At 28.0% G+C, this 23,905-nt stretch overlaps 1 protein-coding gene across 2 annotated transcripts in view; it reads right to left on the bottom strand.

The window, feature by feature from the left end:
* Positions 1 to 23,905, bottom strand: part of LOC107436611 (neurotrimin) — a 227,523-nt gene that overhangs the window by 49,954 nt on the left and 153,664 nt on the right. The window contains exon 2 of one of the 2 annotated variants that reach the window (XM_021148982.4): positions 4,558 to 4,805. In XM_021148982.4, coding sequence (XP_021004641.3) covers positions 4,558 to 4,805 — 248 coding nt within the window. The remainder of the gene's footprint in view (positions 1 to 4,557; positions 4,806 to 23,905) is intronic. The other variant, XM_021148983.4, reaches the window with a different exon arrangement.

Raw genomic sequence — 23,905 nt, 5'->3', positions numbered from 1 at the left:
TCATTTTTTTTATCCTAGTAAGGTTTTAATTGAATAAATAATTTAATAGCAGTATACTGCATCGAAATTAAATTATATAATGAAATAACAAGTTGCGCAAACTACGTCTGAATAGATATTAAATGGAGGGAATATTACGGGGCGCGCTTTGAACAAAACATAGTTTTAAGAAAGGTACGCAATTTAATGAGTTTCTTTATTTTTTTTCCATTTCCTTTAAACTTCTATTCAATATAGAATATTATGCAATCATTTTTCGAAAACAAAGGTTTTACAATGCAAAAAATTGCGGATCAAATTGCGGTATAAAGCGCCAATTCTATGGGTGTATCCATGAAATTCATTTTACCTTAAAAGCGATTCTTACCGTGAAATATTATACAGTAATTTTTACAGTAAAAGCTACTTAATTAGATTTATTCAGTGATTTTATGGAAATTATTGCAGCAAACACTACGGTATATCAGATGTTTTTTTTTCTGTAGCATGTTCCGGTAAAAATGGATTTTACGGTAAGAAGTGGAATTTTTTACTGTGTTGTTAGCCTGTCAGAAGGGCCATTAAAAATAGCCAAACAATTTACTTATTCCTACGGTGCCTAATTAATTATGGTAATATGAACTACTAGTATTGTGGTAATGGATAATTGGTGTTCTGGTTGTAAAAGCCTGACCTAATCTGGTTGTAAAAGCCTTACGCTCCTGAAAAGGGTATAAAAGACCGCCGCTCATCAACAAACTTACAAAAAAAAGGGGTGTTTATAATACCATGGGAATATTTTGAAGTTTCCTTCCTCTTACTCCTACTTTAACAAATTCAAAACAAATTTGAACTGGGTCATTCGAAAATTAAAATTTTCTCCATGCTTCTGTACTTTTTGAAACGAATCTTTGAATGAAAAATAATTTTGACAAATATATTTATAGCCCAATTAATGTATCATTACACTCTGAGGAAAAAAATGTGTGGTCAAAATTACCAGAATATAGTTAAATTTACCGTGTTTCTGGCTCTATGTGAACGCCCAAAAGTGTCGATAATTTTTATCGTAGCACTTTACATTGTTTACCAAAATTATTACTATACTTATGTGATAAAATTTGGTAACTGTGACGAAATTTGGTCACTTAAAATCAGAGCTTGGTGTAAAAACGCATTTATTTGGTTAAATGTATTATTCAGTTTCGCAATTTTTACGAAATTTACGCGTTATTAAGAACAATAATTTTAAGAACCAGAATTTTCTGTAAGCCGTTACCATCTGAAATGAAAAATTACAAAATGAACGGTTTAATGAGACCATTTCTGTTTTTATCAATCAGACGTGCGTTTTTCCCCCTCTAGAAATATTATCATTATACGTAAAGTAATTTGTAGCAAAATAATTTCCTTGAATTTTTCTCTTAGGACATTTTTAGAATAAAAATGGTAGTTGAGTCCATTTGCAACCAAGAAATACCCTCCCCACTCTGACAGAACAAAAGCTACACAGGAAACGTTTTTGTACAGGAGGCTTAGCCTTTTATTAAACGATATAATATTTTTTCTTACAATACACACACGAAAAAAAATTCCTGTTATTAACATAAAAACTGCTTTTATATTCTCATCATATTCAATTTCCAACCATTTTTTTTTCTACATTAAACTAACGACTTCAGTAATTTCTCATCTTGAATAACAATTTCACATAGATCATTTTCTAAAACAAAAGACGGGGTTGTACAGTATTTTATATAATAACAGCAATAAATACGTTTTAACAAAATTATCCGGAAAAATTATGCGAGAATAGTTGGTAATTTATCCGGAAACGAGACACATGTGAATTGACCCTATTCTCCATTCAGCGAAACCTACTCTCCAAATTAATGTTCCAGCGCCTCATTTCGCGCCAAGCAAGAAGTGACGGACGGGAGTTAATTTCATCTGAGGCCAACCCCAATTTAGCACCTAAAACCGGGAAAGAAACTATGGAAGAAGCATGAGACCCTTGAACCGGAAACTGCCTTCATTACATCGGTCTCTATTATACGTAATTGGGAGTAATATATTGAAGGTCGCATCCAGTTACAGCCAAGAAAATAAAAGAATACCAACAGTCCTTTTTAGGAGTGAATGTGTCTGGCGAAGAAAATCAAATTAAAAATAAAACAAAAGAGATATCTTTATAATCAAGTAGGATTTTTGGAATAAATGTTTTAAATTGAAATAACGTGAAAAGAGATTATGGTGAAGTTGAAACACAATAGGGTAATAATTTATTCTTCTTGGATCGCTTAGTATAAACATTGAAAGAACAGAATAGCCGAAAATAATTATGTTTGCTCAGAGGATTTTTAACCGCCATTTTACAGTTATAATATAGATATAAAGGAAAGGAAATAATAATATCCAATCCCTCATCGTGATTTTGTATGCACTTGCGCATTAAAAAAATTCTTGTTAAAAAATAAGAATAAAACTAAATCGATAAATCAAAAACTGCTGAAGTAATAGATATGAAGATATTTTTAAAGTTCATGCGGTTTTTTATTTTTCAAACTCTTCTATTTTTCCCTACCTTCAGTAATGATCTTTCAATTACGATTGATCTTTCAGATAATTTCTTTTTCGAACTTCCTTTGAAAGGAAACTATTATTTTTGAAGAAAATTAAAAATCATATAAATCAAAAGTTCAGTTTGAAACTGTTCTAGAAATCCCAGTGCAAAAGAAGAAAAAGTGCAAATTTCATGTCTAGACAGAATTACTTGCTTTTAAATTTCGTGATTAAAATTTAGAAACTTTGATATTAAAATTGTTTGGTACTTCAAATTATTTCATAAAAAAAGGCCCTATAATTTTAAATATATTTCCTAATTAAAAGAAGGTAAACATTTGTGCTATCATGAATAGTGGTTGATAAAACTTTTCAAACATTTTGCAGAATCACCTTAATTATTTCTATAATAGTCTGGAATTTTTGCACGAACAATAAGTTGGTCTTCCTTATTTATTATTTTATTATTAATTGCTCTCTTGGGTGTTAATTTGCTTGAAAAATTGTTTATGTCATTATACGACCAAAAAAAAAAATGCTATGCCTCAAAATGAAAAATTTAATATAGTTATGATTAACAAATATTTTTTTTCCTTATTTTGTATACAGAGACCAAAAAACGTAGAATTAGCTTAATTGAATTTGTTTTTGGATTAAGTATCAATATTTTCAGCTCATGATGAAAAAAGAATAATTGGTATCCATGTCTTTATAAATTTATAAGTATTTGAATGAGGTACAATATTGTAAGCATAATAGAGAAACATTTCAAGATACTTAATTAGAAATATTCAAGTTTTAAATCAATGTTGTTATTGAGTGCTCTATTTAATACTAATCATCGAATATCATCGATGGTTAGATGTAGAGCTATCTACAAGGAGAACAGTAATTGCGGTAAAATTACCGTACTGTATGGTATAGTATTTATGGTACGAAAAGTCATAATTCATAAAAGTCATTTACGGTACTTAAATAATGGTAACATTATTATGGAAATAATAAATGATAAATAATAATGGTTAAATGGTAACATTTCACTGGAAATTCTGGTTATCAAAATTATAGATCTTATTACCATCCCGCTAGGAAAAAAAAAACATGCTGAGAAGTAAATTTCACCGAATAATTTTTAGTTATGCCATGCTAAAAGGTATCGTGATAAAATTACCAAATTTTATCACATTTACTAATTTTTATCACCTATTATAAAATCATATTTTATAGTTAATTTTACCAAAATCGTTAACGAAGCGCTTTTGTAAAAATTACCGAACTTTTTGGTGTTCCCCTAGAGCCAGAAACACGGTAAATTTTGCTATGATATGATAGTTTATACCGTACCTTTTTTCTCAGTGTAACAATATGATTTTAAAACTACTTCAATCAAATCAAATTAATTATAATTCGATACTAAAATTCGCCAGCACTTAAGTCGCAAAGTGAGAATGTAGGTGAATTAGCCTATCTAACAATACGAAATGTTACTAAAGTCAAAATCGAAAAATATTTACTTATTTGCCTTGTCAATGGAATAATTGTTGCTTCGACCTTTCTTACAAAGACTAACAAGAGTGTGGAGTGATTGAATTGATTTTTATTCTTAAGTCAAAATCTCACCGAATTGGCATTTTGAAAAAAAAAGTTCAATATTATTTTATATTTATATGCAAACTATGCATCCGTTCTAAAAGTAAGATAATTCTTTACGACAAGATGGGGGTATTGTTCACATTTGGAACCAGGTTCGAATTGAAGATGCTTCTTTTTTGTTTGGAAAAATCCTTGAAAAAAATTATACATATACTGATGGATGATACAGAATGCAGCTTCAATAAGGCATAGTTAGAAGCTTTCTTAAAATTAACATTGAAACTAAGTAAACAGTCTCTACTTAATTGCATTTTAAATCTCAGCAAGCAAAAGTAATTATCTTAATCAGGGTGAAAGAATTAAAGTTAGTAGGATAAAAAAAATACTAGTTGGTCATGCTCCACAGGAACATGCTGGCTTTACCTGCCTTTGTAGCCCACCCACCGTTTTATCTTCAAGCTTATCTACTATACAATGGAGGTAAGTAGTCTGTCCAATTTGTGTGGTGACATTGCGTGTGGTGACAGGCTCTACTACAAATTGCTTTCCATCCAATAAGGCGGCTGGTTGTACGATGGTCAGGCCTGAGAACTTTGAAAAAGAATAGGACGGCTTTGGGTAGAAAGGAGGAGGTGGTAGCTTGCTCGTTTTTATCTGTTTACAAGTGACACCTGAAAGAGAGTAAAATTACTGATGAAAATTTATTCATTACCTTAAGAAAAATAAATAATTAAAAATAGTTTGGATTGTTTGAAAATTCCTTTAAGGTGTCAGTAAAGCTATTAAATCTTAAAAATGGCAATTTTTTTTTATTTTAATGCGTTATCGAAGATCGTAAAAATATGTTCAAACTGTTATTGATGCCAGTGATGCATGACTAAATGTAGTATTAGTTGCTACTGGTATTGTGATAATAAATACTACTGAAATTGTGGTAAGAGATACTACTGGTATTTTTGTAATCAATACAACTGATAATGTTGTAATAGAAACTACTGATATTGCGGTAATATATACTACTGGCATTGCGGTAACAGATACTAATGATATTGTGGTACGTAATAGCTATTAATGGTAATGTAGTAATGGATGCACTGATATCAGGGTAATCGATGCTACTGGTATTGTGGTAATTGGTACTGTGGTAAAAGGTTCCTAGCAGGTACTATTCCATTAATTAAGTGAGAATCATTGGCATCAAGAATAGTTCGATTTCGCTTACGACCCTAGAAATGGAATCTTAATCTTTATTTTGAAGTATTGAAACATGTTTTTTTTTCTTCATATGTATAAGATATATGAAGAAAAAAATATATATATAAGATATCTTCTTTGCTTAAACATGTATATAAGATATCTTATGTGCTTAAATGTATAAAATATTCATTTAAAACTTTTGGATTATATGCAATTATAAGCAACTCATGCAATGTTTTTTAAAATAATATTAAAATCTTTGAAATCTTTGATTGCAAATGGGATTTAGAAAACGAAAGTGAACTGTGACTTTTGATTAATACTCTGATTGAAAGAAAATCCTTTTCAGAAGTCAATGAATCTTAAAAACTCAAAAATCTTTTTTTTTTAATTTTTAATATTTTAATCAAATTATTTCTGCCTCAACTATACCTCTGCAGGGAACCCTAAGCGCCAAATTGCATGAAATTAATAATTAAACCTCCTAATTGCAAGTTGCATGTAATTAGAAAAATATCTCACTGTTTTTAAAATAAATTTAGTTCTCAAAATTTTCGGTCACAAATAAGGTTTTGAACACAAATACTACATAAATGATATTTGATTAGAAAATACTTTGAACTAAGTGTATTTTATGTTAGTTTTACATATACATCCAAATAGCTAAAAGGAAAAAAACGTATTTTTAAAATTGTTACTTTTTTGAGTTTGGAACTGCTTTAGAGTGAATAGCCATATCCAGTTTGCAAAACATCGCCTATGTTTGATAACACAGTTAAGTACGAGATTATTCTATTTTTTTTTCTCTTTGAGTGATAATTCAATTTACATAAATGTTTAGAAATTAAGAAAAGTAACTTAAACTGTTTAAATAGGCAAAATATTTATTGCATACGTATACATTTGATACGAAATAAGAAACGATTTTTTTCACCATCTTGTTACCTCATGACTATGAATTATAGTAACAGCTCATCATATTATGAAATATTACGTTAAAATATTCGATAATCATTTTTTTCTTTGAGAGTAATAATTAAAATTTTTTAAACATCTAGATATTAACAAAAGCAATTTAAACCGCTTCATTATGCAAAAGATTTATTGCTATTACATATCCTTTTAATGCAAAATAAGATTCTGAATTTTTCCTCCATCTCGTTACATCATAACTATGAATTATAGTAACAGTTCATCATAAAACGAAATATTACGTTAAAATATTCGAAAGTAAAAACTTCACTATTTCATTTTCTCGCACGTAAAAACATCATTAGCTCCATTTCCACCGCTCAAAAGTCCAACTAATCTTTCCATACCTAGCAATTGTATTTTAAATTTGTTCTAGCGTTGCTAGTTTTTCAAGACGTAATGATGATGAATAGTTTCCTTAATGATGCATTCTACAACTATTATTTCGAGCGTTGACTTTCCCTGCTGCGCAATTCTTAGTTATGCTCCTCTTTTCTACAAAACTGTTTTGCAAGAAATTTCTTTTGAGAGAAAGTGGTAAGAAAAATAATGACAGGTATGAATGAAATCATTTTTAATACAGTCATTTCCTTAGTGGGAGTTGAAAGTTAATAAGATAGAAAGTTTTTCAGATATAATGCTCAATGAAGTGTTAGGAAATAAATTTTTAACGTTCTGAAATTTTGACTTATGTGAGTTTTATTCCCCTGAGGAATTTTGATAAATGAAAACTGGAGAAGTAACATTTCATGTTTTTATTAGGAAAAAAAGAAATGAATATTTTTGGCACATTGTATATCTCTTAGAGATAGATTATTCATTTACAATTCGGTTAACAAATTAAAAATAGTTACTACCACTTTTTATTAAAATATACACCGAAGAGCCATTACATTATAACCACCCTGCTAATAACATGTAGGACCACCTTCAGCCCTCAAAACTGCTAACACCAGCCGTGGCATTGATTCCACAAGGTGCTGATAGGTAGTCTGAGGTATCTGGTACCAAGCGCTCACCAACTGGTCCTGCAATTCCCTCACATTGCGAGGGGGGTAGCGTGGCAGCACGAATTTGGTTTTCCAAGTAGGATCACAAATGCTCTATTGGATTAAGGTCAGGTGAATTTAGGGGCCAAGACATATCTTGAAAGTCACTGGAATGTTCCTCGAACCACTCCATGACGATTCGACCCTTATGACATGGTGCATTATCCTGTTGGTAAACACCATCTCCCGCAGGAAAAACTGCTGCCATGAATGGGTGAACCTGGTCTGCAACTATATTCAAGTAGCTTACAGACGTCAGGGATTGTTCTATGCGGATTATGGGTCGTAATGTGCCCCATGAAGACATTGTTCCTGGGCGAGAAACCATAAAAACCTGGGCGAGCCTATTGTTATAGATGGAGGGTGGTCATAATGTAATGGCTCTTCAGTGTAGATATTCATTTAAAAATAAATGACCTTGCCTGCTTAATTAAAATGGAATGAGGTATGATTTTTTTCGGCAGGCAAAAAAACCCAAACTCTCCTCATCAGGATTACAACTGGTAGAACGGGTTTTAAAAACAAAATTTTCTTTGTCAAAAAGACACCATATATAACATTTGTTATTCACGTAAATAGACAACTAAAATGAAAGAAATCTCAAAATTGTTTTAGCGTTTTAAATAGGTGAAATTGACTCGTTCTCACTATAAAATAGACAGTTAAAATGGTAAAAAGATTAACATGTTTTCGTTTTCGAGGTTTGAAAACACAATAATCCTTATCAGAAAGACTACCTGTGAAATGGACTGGTTATTCACGTAATTTGGACAGTTAAAATGAAAAAAGGTCGCCATGTTTTCGAGTGCTGAAAACAGAATGATCCGTATATGAAAGCTTACAGGTGAAATGGACACGTTTTTCACATGAAATAGAAAGTTAAAATGAAAAGGGCTGCATGTTTTTGAGCTCTTAAAACAGGATGAGTTTCTTCAGAATGAAAGAAGTGAATTGGATTCGTTATTCATTTAAAATGGACAGCTAAAATAGAAGTAAGGGCTACATGCTCCGAGCTCTTAAAATTGGAATTTTTTTGTCAGGAAAACTACGGTTGAATTGTACTCTTGATTGACATATTGTCTAGTGAGCTCTCGGAACTAGTCGAACTTATTTCCATTTTAGCTTTAAGGCAAAAGTTTTTTTTTCTCCATTTTTTTAAATATCTTACTAACTTTATATTTACTTATTTAAATTATTGTTTTATTACAGCTATTTATTAAGGACACTATTCAAATCGGTGTTCGTTTTGACCGATACCAGTTTGTTTTGAAAAAAAAATACAATGCTTTATTGTGGATGTATTGCTAAATAGTAAAAAAAAATCCATATGCAATACTGAAACATTTCCAATTACAATTACTTATGTTTATTGAGAACGTTTTATTCCAAATAATAATAGAAATATAATAATATGTAATACGCAACATAATGTATAATATAAAATAAAATATAATATATAATAATAAGTAATATAATAAATTATGATTTTAATAAGAAATGAGGAATTAAGAAGAAAGGAACTTAAATGTATATAGCAACAAAACGTTTTGTCTAAAAAAAATTGCTTAGTTTCAATCAAATCACCAATTCATTTATGTCTTCTTTTCATGCATAAAGAAGTCAAAAAATTAATTTCAAAAAGGCGCTCCTTTATTAATAACTAAATTTAACTTATTATTATTGACTGAATTTAAAGCTCATTAATAACTAATTAAATAATTGTATTTATTTTTATTTTTACTGCTTGTTAAAATTATCAATTAACTTATAGTTAAAGGATAATGAAATTAATATACTGTTAAAAAAGTATCATGTTCAATACATATTTTCAAAATTACAGTTTTTTTTTTGATCAACATATTAATTCACCCACAAGCAGTATAAACTAGTATAATTAATTAATTTGGCTTATCTAATGATATAAATTTAATCTTATACTTATAAATTTATTTGAATTAAACAGTTTGTAGTTATCAGAATCCTAAGCAGTAATATCTAGTATAAAAGGAATGTTCTATTTATAGTTAGCTATAGTTCATGTTTTCAAAACACAATTAACTATTCATCGAAATTAAGTGATTTTATAAAAATATTTGTAGAATATTTTCTAAAGATCTATGATTAAATTGAATTACCTAACATTCTAATCTTCTTAAATAAATATTATTTGGATCAAGTTTCCTTAATTTACAATTAGCGAAATAATATAAGAGCTTGTATATAATTGGGATTTAACTTAAGACTTAATAACATAATATGATTATTAATTTAGATTCATTAAATCCTTTTAAAAATTAAGTCTTCCTTTTTATCATAATAGTTCAATTGATATTGTTCGCGAATTAATTATTAGATTAATGATTATTTCCTCAAATTTTAAAAAACAAATCAAGAAATTATTGATTATAAACATTTCACTTACGAATGCAGTAAGAAGACTGATTTTTAAATTTGTTTGATTTTAGAATAATATACGATTTTAATATATGGCAATAATAGCTTGATTGTTTTTTTTTTATGGTTAACTTTAATAATTTATTTCAGACCATTAGGTACAATTTCAAAGCATATTTTTGATGGTTTACAGATACACAATTTTATAAAATTTTTGAAATAATTTTTGTTTTATTTCGTGCGCTTTCCTATTTATCTTGCTTATTGCAACTCTTAAATAATTAAAAAAACGATACATTAAAATAAATACGTGTAAGCATTTCTTTTCAAAATTGTACTTTTAATGATTTATTTTCAATTTACTTTATCCACAATAATTTGCTTACAAAAATGCATGTATAGTAAGCATTTAAGAAACATATGTCCGTAATTTTTCTTTTTTTAAAAAAAGCAAAAATTTTTATTGTAATATCTAATGAAAACATAATTTCTTGCAAATAAGTTCTGAATTTAAAACAATAAAAAGTGACTGAAATTTCTTAAAAAAATGACTTAGAATAGTATTATAATTGGATAAAATTTCAAATATTGGTTTTCAATATTTTTTCACAAAACATGTTTTTCAAATTTCTTGTTTAGAGACTTATGTTATTTTATTTTTAGATTAATTATCCTTATCTTCTTGAATATTAAAAAAAAGACTGGTTAAAAAATTTGATATATGTGTTCTAAAGATATAGAATATTATATGCGAAGATAACCCTTCCATTTTTAACAGTTTTTTTTAAAAAATATATTTAATCAAAAGCATTTTTCCTGCAAAGACATGTGAAAAAGCAAACAACTTTTTTAACCTTTTTAAATTTATAATATCAGCTCAGCAAAGCATTATCTTATGGAACCAAGATAGCAAGTCAATTGAATAAAAAATTATAAATTGTGATCTAATTTTCGGTTGACTTTTAGCATAAAGACTAATTTTCCTTGCGAAAATAATAATAATAATAATTAGATATAAATTGGGTAAAAATGTATTTTTTCCTTGCATTTACATACATTCAAATGTTTATTTCCTTGCTTATTCTGTTTTCCTTGCTCATACTTCATCAATTTAAATATGAACAAAAAATTTATTGTCATTTTCCTTTAAAATTACGCATTCAACATTTTCTGCTTAATTTTCTTAATTCACCATATTTTGCTTTTAAAAGATCCCATATATTATAAGCAATTCAAGAACAAATTCTCAAAATTTTTTTCATTCTAAATCGATGATTTAATCTCATCGAAACATTTTCTCTTATAACCAAGCCATAAACAATTATTATCAAACCAAACAAAAACATCGTGACATTTTCCACTCCAAACATTTTAGCCTCTTCCGAGTTTATTTATTTTCTTCTCAACCCTCCCACTCTTATACTTAAGAATGAACTTAATGCAATTTTTTCCTTCTCTCAGATGAGATAGGTAACGAACGAAGGGTTCTTATTTGAAGACCACGGGCCACTTGAGGCCTTTAGAGCTGCACTCTCTTCAAGACGGGAAAGATCGTATCCTGACTTCACAAGCATGTTTATATACGACGAGGGAGGTACAAAAACTAACTCACTTCAAACTATTATTTTTCTCTTTCTCACTGACCACTAGGGGCAATAAGACTTACACAGATTTTTCTTCCTTTCTTTTTATGGCACAGAGCAAGAAATTCTCGCATTGAAAGAAATGATTTTCGCTGCGGAAGAAAGGATTTAGAAATTAACCCCTTAACCCTTTGATGCAGAGTTTTTATTGAAACAATTTTAATACATTTTTCATTATTTTTAATTAATTTAGGCCAAAATGAATGAATATATAATATTTTGCATTTTTCTATTTTCCTATTATGAAATACAGCATGAGGCAACGGTTTCTTTTTATGCATCAAAGGTAAACTGTAGCAAATACGACTCATTTCCAAACAAATAATTTTCAACTTTATATTTATTTACATCTAAGAGAAACACTTATTCATCATTGAAATTTCTTTAATTTACAAATTTAATTATTGATAAATATTCGAATAGGAAGGAAAAAAATAATCCATAATACTTTTTTTTTAATTTTACTTTTTAGTAGAAATATAGTTCCGATAATCTAACAAATTTTAGTAACTATTAGTGGTTTTTACAATTAAAAAATATAAAAGCACATTTTTGCTTGTAATTAGAACAACAGAAAAATATATAAGAGGGACACCAGTATCCCATCTGCGTCATAGGGTTAACATTACAATTGTCTCGGGCAAAGTCGTCTAGGCCCAGATAATCTCGGGTATAAAAGGTTAAGAGGTTAAAAAGTTACTATTTATAATCTGAATTTTTGCTTTTTCTTAGAAATAAGCTTTTTATACATACATTTTACATTATTGCATTGAAATTTATCTGATAATGTGTTAGATGGTGGTAGCATGCTTTTACCATGTTGAATGACAGTTTGAACCATAAATGTTGAATCTTCTGATTTTCACTGGAAACTTCATTTTTTGTTTCTTAAATTTATAAAGTAACATTTTCCTCTTTTCTTACAATAGCTAATTTATAATAATTTTATCAATCACTACATGCAAATAATATATATGAATTTATAAAGGTCTTCTTAATATTCTTTAAAATTTTTAAGTGTCTGCATTGTCAAGATATTTTCTGATTTCATTTGTTAGCATTGTTGTGTAGTAAAAAATTTTAACCAGAAAGTGTCAAAAACTATACATATGCTAAAATGGAATTAAATCTCCTCTTCCGACAATCTTCAGAGGATTGAGGGCTTTTTTTCTCTTTTTTTTCGTTCTATCCAGGTAAAAAAAAATATGTTCGTTTTTTTTTGAATTTTCATTCAATTTCGTACCTATTCCATTAATAAATAGGTTATATATATATTTTTTATTATTTATTAATAAGACAATTTCATTTTCCAATCTTGAAATTTTTCACTTTTTTTCTCATTCATAATAGTAACAAAAAAAATCCACAATAATGAAAAAAAAAAATAAAACCTTCTATTTTTGTTTACTAAATGGCATCTGTGAGCTTTGATAGTACAATAGCTCAGGTGCTGATCTGTCAATCTATTAAAGATAGAAACTTAGAATAAGTAGAGGCTTGTCGGGAAGTTAACGCAGCCGAAGGGTAATGCTGACCGTCTTACTATCATCACATCCCCACATTCTGGAGACGTACCTAGCCAAGTTTTAAGACGTACCTAGCCATCTAGTAAGAATAAAGATAGGGAAGCCAGGTAGTTTTGACCTCAGTCTGACGACATGGATAACACCTGAGCTGTTATATCTCTCTGCATCATAACAATACTACGAACAAAGCTGCATCTGTACGATATAGCTTAGTTCTGTACAGTGAAATTAAAGATTAAACAATTTATAATACGTATAAAGATTAAACAGTAGTGACAAATATAAAATAATAACCTCTATATTTTTAAATCATGTGCAAATCGATCATTAGTTCGATAAATAAATATGAAAAATAAATAAAAAAGGCGTCGACCATTACATTTATAAAGAAATTCTAGGTAACTATTTCATTTCTCCGCCATTCAATCGAACATTATAATCTGTTCATGCTAGTTAAACAAAGCTGATAGTTTTAGGAGTCATTAAACCAATAAAACATAGAACACTTTAGACTGTTATAGGACAATGCGGAGATAAATTTAATAGATAATATTTGTGATCACTGATCACTTAGAACAAATAACAAAGGTATTATTACAACGTCCTGAAAATATGAATAATTAACAATGAAATTATTTCTAGAACATTGAAACCTGATGTTTTTTACATACTTTTTAGATTTGGTTTTTACAAAAGCGACCTAATTAATTATTTAACGCAAAATTTATGCTTGACAATATTTTTAATACATAATTTTGATTATTTAAATTACATTCCAGTTGAGTGTTTTAAGTTCTAAAAGTGGTCTAAACAATAGATTTTAAGGATTCTTTTAGTTTAACATGAACAACAGAAGTGTATTTCAGAATTAAACAAAATATTGAATTAATAGAAATCTCATTTTTTTCCTGAAAAGTTTTTATCAATTAACATAAAATGTTTCATCTGGAATAGCATCTCATGTGAAAATATAGCTTTGAAAGTTCGAAAGATAGAAATGGCTTAATTTTGGGCTTTTATTTATTATGTTAATAAAATTATAAAAACATTAAAACTATTATATTATATTTCGAAATTATTTATTTTTTGTAAACATTCTGATATTTAACAATAAAATATTATCTTGCTTTTGCGAGTTAAGCTGGAATATTTAAAAAATTAAGATCTTTGACTTAAGAAGAAGTACTTTGACTTAAGAATGCGTAGAGCTCAATTAAATATAAAATTAAATTGAAAAGTAAGGTAGTATATGTCTTCGAAAAGATGATATAATTTATTCATTCGATCGAGATGCCTGTATGCATTTTAACATTCTATCACTGCATCTCATAATATTTTTAAGTTATTATATAAAGTAAATGCCACAATTCAATAAATTTCACGTAGCGAAATTTATAAATGTTATGCTTTTTATTTGCCATAACTTACTGAAATATATTATTATTAAGATGTATTTACGAAATCTTAGTACTTCAGATGGATGTTTTTAAATTTTGAATGATTTCCTGTCTTGCCCTGCATCAATGTAACACCTGTTATGAAAGCGTTTGATTGACACATTTCATTTCCGGTTAGTTTAATTTCAAGATTGGCATTCTACTTTCTTTGACCCGATATTTTTTTTAAATGGTTGAAAGATTTTAAGTATCCATTTTAATTCCGTAAACATAATTTTCTTTACTGATTATTAGGTTTTGAATGTTATGGTGATGGGATTTGTAAGTCATGTATCTAAAAAATTTTGAGTGAGATGGGAATAAGAAAAATAAGGAATTGTACATTTACTTTCTCTGTATATATATATATATATATATATATATATATATATATATATATATATATATATATATATATATATATATATATATATATATATATATATATATATATATATATATATAACAGGGCTACATCCTTGATATCATTGTTGTATTCAGCTTTAATAATGCAGTCATAAGCCACAATACGTTCTAAAAAGGTTTATTTAAAGGTAGGCTGGTAGTTAGAACAGTTCACATCCCCACTCCACAAGGGAGGGGTGTGTACAGAACTCCGGATGATTCCGGCAGATAATTTATGGAACACGTTATTCAGCAAGAGACATGCGAAAATCATCTGTCTCGCATTAAATACTAATGGAAAATGAATAAAAAGGTTCAGTCTTGTAACCTTACGCATTAAGGAAAATCATTTACAGCTTCCTAATATGGAAGTGAAAGAGGAACAAGATTCTAAAAATAACTCCTCCTTTGAAATATAAATCTAATTATAATTCAACGGTATGCTTTTAGCCTTGAATTCCCAAAATAGAATTTCTACTCCTATTATTTACCAAAGACATTTTATGAAAACGAAAGAGTTTTAATGTTGTTATTTATACAAAAGTATTACCTAAATTTTCAATCTCTTTAATGTTTTATAAGTAGCATATTTTATGTTAATAAACAAAACTTTACTGACATTTAATTTATTAAAAACATTTTGCAGTTTAGGTAGTGTTTCTAATTTTAATACGCGTGAAAATCCATTCATAACTTTCATTGTATATTTGTTGTAATGCTCACATAACGTACTTAATATACCTATTTCAAATGGTTCGAAAACTTACCTCTTTCTTAGAAAGTGCGTAATAAAATTGAATACTATCGAATGTTATACGTTATAATTTTTAAATAAAAGAATGATTATAAAATAGATTAGATGGAAAAGAAAATAATCTTATCGGGGCAAAATATTTAGAAGCTATTAAAGTTTTTTTTTTTTTTTTTTTTTTTTTTTTTTACTAAAAGACATTTTAAAAACTTTTCTGTTGAATCAAACAGCCTTATTTTCAAATACTGATAATAATAATAATTTCTCATTTTTTAATAGAAAAATAAATCAAAAAATATTTACATTTGATCACTATACAGTTGATTTATAACAATTATAACAATTTAACAAACTTATAACAATTTAAAACTGAAAAAAAACTAAATAATAATAATAATTTAGTAAACAGAAATAATTTAAAACTAATAATAATAAAAATAATTTTACAAATAACTGCAGAATTAATTTCATTTTCAAGAGAAATTATTTTCGTATTTTTTTCAAAATATGCATATATAAATGTAATCCATATATAATTGATCTATCTTTAGATTTACGGTAATTAAATAAAGAAAAACGGCTTTTTAACATTTTTCTAAGAAAATTTAAGATTCAAAGGATCTAATGAGAACTTATCATTATTCCATCATCAACTTGTATTTCATGCTTTCAATTTAAAACGAAACGAGCGCTTTGACATGCAAAGAAGCTATTTTTAGTCGGCATAAGTAAGGTTTCTTCTCGGAATCTCTTGAGTAATGAAGCAAAACTCCCCAGCTACATCCGGAATGTTAAGGATGCTTTAAGATAAACGAAATCCTTTTGGATGTACTAAAATATTTCTGAAACCTCAATCCTTCCTCTTCCTTTGATGATGCCAAACTACGTTAAAATCTATTTCATGATGAATTTTGCAGTTAGCAATGGAAATAGATGGAAAACTTGTTATAAAGTACGGATTTCCTGGACAACATAGCATGTGGAAATAACTCAGAAATCAACAAGTATGTTCTTCATTCACGTGAATGAACATGTTTCTAAAATGTTTTAACTTGTGTTTGTAATTGAAATACTAAATAAAATGCTTTACTTAATAAAGTTGTATGTATAAAATAGAATCATATTTATCGAGTCGTCTAGATAGAATAAGTGCAATAGTATTTTTCGAATCTCCCATATAGAATACAATCGTATACATCGAATCCTATATAAATTGTATATATAGAATAGTAATACAGAATCACAGGGTGATTGCGAGCACAAGTCTAAATTCCTGAAAATTTCGTGAGTTAAAAGAGGAGGAAAAAAAAAGTTTAAATTGAAAAATTAGAAGAAAAAATTAAATAAGGCTTTTTCCTTTTTCTCAATATTTCGTAGTTTACTTAAAATATATTTAAAATTTGACACATACCTATACCATTTACACATACCTATGATGACCTGGAGAAGTAATTAAAATTTACAAATATGCCTTTTTTCTTGAGTTTATGATTGTAACAACTATTCACTGATAAAAAATGAATATTAATCATGAATATAAGCTTATAAAGTATGTATCTCTCTGGCTCTCCTTTACAAACAAATAAAATAAACTCTGTTTTTAAGTTCCACCTTTGAAAATTTGATTTCTGGAAACTTCTGTGATCAATGATTTTTTGAAACGTCTGGACCTTCGATCTCCGGAAACTTCCGGATAACTGTTAGCAAAAATCCCGGAAATCAGGATTTTTTTCCGGAGCACAATCTGCCCTGGAATCACATATATTTGTAATAATAGAATATAATTAATTAATTATGAATGTTAATATCTTGTAATAAAATGAGCAGGGAATCCCTACTGGTTTAATATGCCTTTTTTATTTAAGAAAATGAAAAAAAAAGTAATTGTGTAGTTGTAAATCGATAGAGAGTATTGTCATCACCGAGATCGTGATGAAATAAGCTGCCTGAGACAGCTAAGACAGGCATTTGGCTGTAGTGCTTTTAGAGAAAAAAGGATGAAAATAATGCAAAATATGAACTCAAGTTGCTCAAGAAATTTCTTTCAAATAACACTAATCATAACATGCTAGTTAAAAGTATAAAACAATCATATATCACAGATATCATGTTGAAATAAGCTGTCTGGGACAGCCAAGGCAGTCAATCGGCTGTAGTGCTGGTAGAAAAAGAAAGGATAAAAATAATACAAAATATGAACCTTCGTGCAGCACTAAGACCTCAAAATATTCTTTTCAACTCACACCAATTCTAACATACTAATTAAAAATAAGATATAATATTAATAGCTAACCTAACTTAACACTGTTAGTTATGTAACATAGCAATAAAGACCAAGCTAAAAATTGAGCGTTTTCCACCCTTTTGAATAAAATGAGAATACAAAAGTGCTCGGTAAGTGCGCTTTTCAAAGTGTTGGTTTGAGTTAAATTTATACAGACAGGATGAAATGGCAGAAAAAAGACCATAATGATTAGAAGAGCGGAAATGTCAAGCGCATAAAACCACGTGACGCTTTGCTTTTCTAGCCCACAAATACTCTCAAAAATAGTTTAATGGGAAAAATAGCACTTGAAAAAATTTGTTTAAAGTTTCAATGTGAGTATTTTAGGATAGAAAGATTGTTATTGTCTGCAGTGCTAAGAAAATGTTCTCTTTTTGTAACAGTATGCACATTTTTGCATGTGGAATATCTTTATTTTTATTTTTAGACAATTTCTTTTTACTTTTTAGACGTTTTTCTTTCTTTTTTTTTTACTTATATAAAAATTTCCTGTTCGATTTCTTTTGTATTCATACAGAAATGCCCGAGCACAAATAAAAAAAAAACTTTTTTCGAGAAATTCTTTTCAGATTTACTAGATTTACATATATGTTAATATCGAACCTTTCTTCTATGTTCTTTACAATTCAAAACTCTACTATTGACTGTGTCACTCTGGGATATATCAGTTCAAATGCACATATACATGTACCCAGCTAACTGTATATATTCACTATAAATTGGAAGTATGTATTGAACATGCATGTTAGAATAAGATGAGTATAGATAATGTCTCAAGTGAGTGGATGATATTGGATCCACCGAAAGGATAAGCAGAAATCATTTCATAAGCAAGTTTGCTCTTCCTCTGCTCTAAGTGTTTTTTTTTTTTTGTTGTTTTTTTTGTTTATAATGTCCGTTGTCAACCAGCAAGCGTGCCTGGTCAAACCAAGCGAATGGAAGAGGGTGCGGTTCTTGTTATTCAGTGGTGCCATCTATGGCAAAGATGACGACTTCCGTCACACATACGTCACAGCTTGTTTATAGGTGGAACCATTCACACATTCATTCATACTCAGATAGTAATTTTGACCTGAACGATTAATCTCCACTTTAGTACCCCCAGAAGTATTGATTTGTTATGGGAACATAAAGGATTGTTTACAAATCTAGCTTGCACCAGTCACCCTTTACTATACGAGAGTCTCTGGCCTACGGGGATCGAATTCACGACTCCATGGACATGGGTTCATTGTCTTACCAACCAAGCTATTTCGGCCTAGCTAATCTTAAATATATATATATGTAATAAGCGAGACAACAGCTTCTATGTTATCCCACCAGATGTCGCTCGTCTGAAGGAAATGTATAGAACTTTCTCGATGTAAATGAAGAGAGTTAGTTGATATTGTTTCGAGAGGAAACTGGTAACCTTAGTGGTTAAGATTCTGAGTGAATCTGTTATTTGTTAATAAAAGTATGTTTCTATGTGAAACTGCAAGCCTGTGTGGTTCGAACCTAAGTGGTTAGAGTCTATGTGACTCATATTATTATTGAAGAATAAATATTATTGTTATTGTTATTGATCATATGGTTGATTGAATTAGTTGATGATAACCAACATCATCACACTATGGTGTAGTTTGAAGTAACTCGGCATATATACCTGATATATATATATATATATTAAAAGAAATAATCTCTGAATGCTAAAGTGGGAGAGAAAATCAGACACCTTATGGTAATCGAGTAAAATGGATTAAAGGAGTCTTGAAGGGGAAAAAGATGGCAAATGATTATTACTTTTAGGACTTTCTCAGACTGAATCCCCTTTCACTGGAATCTTGAAAAAGAAAAACAAACCATTCTAAAATTAGTGCAAAGGAAGAAAATTATCTTTGTCAAGCAAAGAATGGTATAATTACTTTACCTACGTTTTTTTTAAATATTTTTGAATTTTTTTTTCTAAAAACATTGTTACAAGTATGTAGATAGTATTTGCGAACTGTTTTGCAATTTAAGTAAGAAGATAGTTAAAAAAATGTAATTAATTTTATTATGAACTTATCTTAGGTATGTTATTATGTCAATAATGCAATTTTTCATTGCTGTTTTGAAAGTTTTTCTTGCTTGTTAGTTGTAACTTTACTTATGGTTAAAGTATGAAATCTAAATTTATACAGAAACATAGTGGTTAAAAAATGTATTTGTAATATCGCCAACAGCATTTGATTGTTTTCCTTCAAAAAAATCATCTCCAAGACGTTGTAGTGTAACAGTTTAAAAACTAATGAATCGTCTAAGTAGGAAATATGAATGCTTAAAGTTAATGATCCAGAATATCTAAGAAGTTATTAAATATTATTTCACTTTTAAGTAGTAGATAATATAAACAGGAGTTTCTATTGCTTGGTTATATTTGTATATTGTTGAGAAAATAATTATCTATGCTTAGTAACTTTAATTTATTTAAGGCACACTATGTTTAAATGATATGTTTTATTCATATTAAGTCAATTTTATTTCACTGTATTGAGAAACAATGTTGCCATGTAAAGAAAGCTTATATTTCCTTTGGCGGTAGCTTATTTTGTCAGAACTTTTAAAAATAAAATTTAACGAGGCTGACAAAAGCAAGAAAAGTAATGGAATAATAAAACTTCAATATTTAAAAAAAAAAAAAAAAAAACGTCGCGTGTGAATTTTAACGATATTGGCGTTTGTTTGGAAGATATTGTTAATTGTTTTTGGTTGTACTTAATCTGGTTTAATAAATAAATATACTTTTTTAATTGTCTCCCTCTTCCTAATTGCACCAAATTAAATTTTTAATTAAATTATTGGTTATTCAGCTAGTTTGGACCCTGACCTCCTGGCAATTCACTTGACAATATTTTTCTATTTCGACTTCAGAATAGCTGCCCTTTAATATAAGTATAGAACCCTCTCCCCCTTTTTTTTGCTTAAGAGAATTAAGAAATAAATGTATCATTAAGATTGCAAGTTCATCGTGTTTTAACATAAATATTGAAATGTAGTATTATTTAAAGAAAATATCTGATTTTAGCTATTCAAATATCTTCACCATTACGTGAAATATTTGAAACATGATATGAAACTGGTTATAATAGACTAACAATTTATTAACTGCAGAGTTTTGCGTAGAAAATTTCGGAAATCTGTAATCAAATTTAATTTTTGTAGTAGCAAATGAAAGATGAAATTTATTTTTTCAAAAACAAGTATTCAAATTATTTTAGCATGTAGTTTAGCAGAAAGATTGTGAATCCGTTTTTGAAAAGAAAAAAAAAAAGAAACAATTTGCATTACTTTAAAAAATAAAATTTCAAAAACTACAAAAGATTTTTTATAATAATATCATTTTACACCTTAACAAAAAGTTTTATTTATACTGTGAAATATGTACTCTAACTTAAATCAACTGTTTCGGAATCTTGTGTCATCTTAATTTTGAAAATATAGTAGTTTACAGAAAATGCTTGAACATAAATTGAATTCTTTCTTTTGAAATAAGACTACCAGAAAATATTTTTATAAGAGTGGAGTTCTTCAGATTTCCTGAAAACTAATTATAAATTTTTTTCTCTTGCTATTTTTGAACCTACACTTTAATAATACATATTTTAAACTTAATAAAATATAAATGTCTAAGAAAACAAATTAAATACTTATAATAACTAGTAGCTATTTAATTACCAAAAATAACTATTTTTTGTAACTTTTCTAAAATGTAAACACATAAAAATTGGGAAAAAATCAGAATGCCTCATTAATTTTCTTAAAAATTAATAAAATGTATAACATTTGCATCGCAAATTATTTTCTTTATAACGATCATGAAAGAAAAATGAGGAAAAATACTGTTTCAATGTTACTGTACAAGTTTCGTCTCTTATTACCATTTAAACCATTTACTATACTTAATTAGCCTAAAAAAATATTTCACTGCGAGTTTACTGTATTTTAAAAATAAATTTTTTAAGTTAAAAAATCAATGAAATGATTATTCATTAATTAAAATTTGCTAATAATCTTTCAGTTTATATTTCACATATTCTCAGATAAAGTTTAGCAAATCAATTATTATATCTTTCATTCGGAGCAGTATTAAATTATTTTTTAACTCTTGGAGAAGAATAAATTTTTTAGCATTAATCATGTTCATTACTGTAGTTGTATAATTACGAGTGAAAATAAGTTGTACATATCTGGAATAAATTTGACTCAGGACTAACAGGCATGGTGGACTCAGTGTGGGACTCCTCTTATTCTTACCACCATATTGTATCGGACTGAATGATACTAATTCTTACAGCACCACCTAGTGGTTGAATTCAGAGTAATAAGTCCTTTTTATTAAATGTATGAAAGTTAATAAGTAAATTAGTTGATTATCTTTATTTTAGCATTTAGCTACCGTTGGAGAAACGAATACGTCAGAAACACCAGAACCACGTCAAGTTATCAGCGTTAATACAAAATGTATAACGTAAACTTAGATGAAATCAAATAGTAATGCGATATCATAACTGTAATAACAATAAATAAAAGCATGGAGCCCTAAAGCACTTTTTTTCGTGGTTTTTAACGCTACGCTTTTAAAAATAATCCCTCAATCCTAGCTCCTCCTATTTTTCCCATTTTCACAAATTTTGGTCGCAAATTTTAGTCAGGCGGTTTTAGTCAACTACGCCTGCAGTCAAGGAATTCTTATTGAAGAGGCATAATAAATTTTTTGATAGAAGAATAAGCTAAAAGTTTTGATAGCTAAAAATTGATGAACGTTTGGAAGCGCATATTTAAACATTACTAGTGGTTTGCAGGTTTTTTTGGATTTAATTTTGCCAGACTAACAACACTGTGCCGGATAGGGTTATTGAGTACAGCATATATATATATATTTATATTTTTCACTAAACCATTTTTGAGGGGTATTCAACACCTATTTTGTCGTTATGTTTATGTACTTAGAACCGTTTTTGAAATTAAAACGTTACTTCCTAATGTAGCCACTAGGTGCTGGCATAAACATATTTAACGAAAAGAATAAGGTCCATTATAACAGCTGTCATCTTAAGATTATTAAGGAGTCAAATTTATCTTCAGACAACCTGCATAGACTGTTTAGATTACATATGCAATTTACAGATAAACTGTAACCTAATTATTACTGTTAAATAGCAAACTAGATATACATGGAAAAACAATGTCAGAACAATATTGTTTTGTTATAAATCTCAATATGCATAACTTAAAAGAAGATTTGGTTTAATTTGAAGCGATTATATTTGTTATATTGATTGATAGTGATTGATTATAGTGATTCTTATTAATAAAAGATTGGCTATATTGTTACAGAATCCATACCCATTTACAACCTGTTTATAGCTAATTTTGAAATCAGTGGCTTAAAAACCATTTAGATGCATATGAGCATGTCTGATTAGAACAATATATAAGTATTTCAGATATAATTTAAAGCAATAATATACATATTTAACTAATGCAAATATAAATCCGACAAAACTAAATATTATAACAATGATTTAACCGAGACAAAGTAATCTAAATACGGTTTGAGTAATTATAACATAGGTAATTTAGGAATTGAGTAAAATTTATTTATAATTACAGATAATAGCAATAATTGTTACCTGCAATAAAAAAAAAGCAAATAATATATCTTTTTGTAAAAAAAAGAAAAAAATATGTTTTATTTACACGAATGACTTTATTTGTATCATTGTTATGTATTTGTATTTTGCCAATTACATTTAAAATAACATAAAATTGGTAACAAAAAATAATATACATTTGGTCAAATTCATGTAATTCTAATTGCTTAAAAAAGGAAATTTTAATACAAAATAATACTTAAATTCATTAATTTAATTTATTTTATCAAATTTAAGTAAATTGAAACATTTTAATTGAAACAATTTTCACAAGTAAGTTCAAAGAATCCGTTTATAACTGAATTAAAATTTAGTGTTTTTAGGAAAATTAAAACAAGGAGATCTTTAATTGTGAAATATATTTAATTGGTTAAAAAGAAATGCAGGCTAATTAACTTTATGTAAGCGTTTTTATTTCGATATAAAGTATCATTTCATT

The sequence above is a fragment of the Parasteatoda tepidariorum genome, chromosome 8 (assembly GCF_982258835.1).
Source record: "Parasteatoda tepidariorum strain Cologne lab strain chromosome 8, Ptep-v5.0, whole genome shotgun sequence".
Classification (NCBI taxonomy): domain Eukaryota; kingdom Metazoa; phylum Arthropoda; class Arachnida; order Araneae; family Theridiidae; genus Parasteatoda; species Parasteatoda tepidariorum.
The sequence above is the reverse complement of the archived record's forward strand: the minus strand, read 5'-3'. Positions and strand labels throughout refer to the sequence as shown.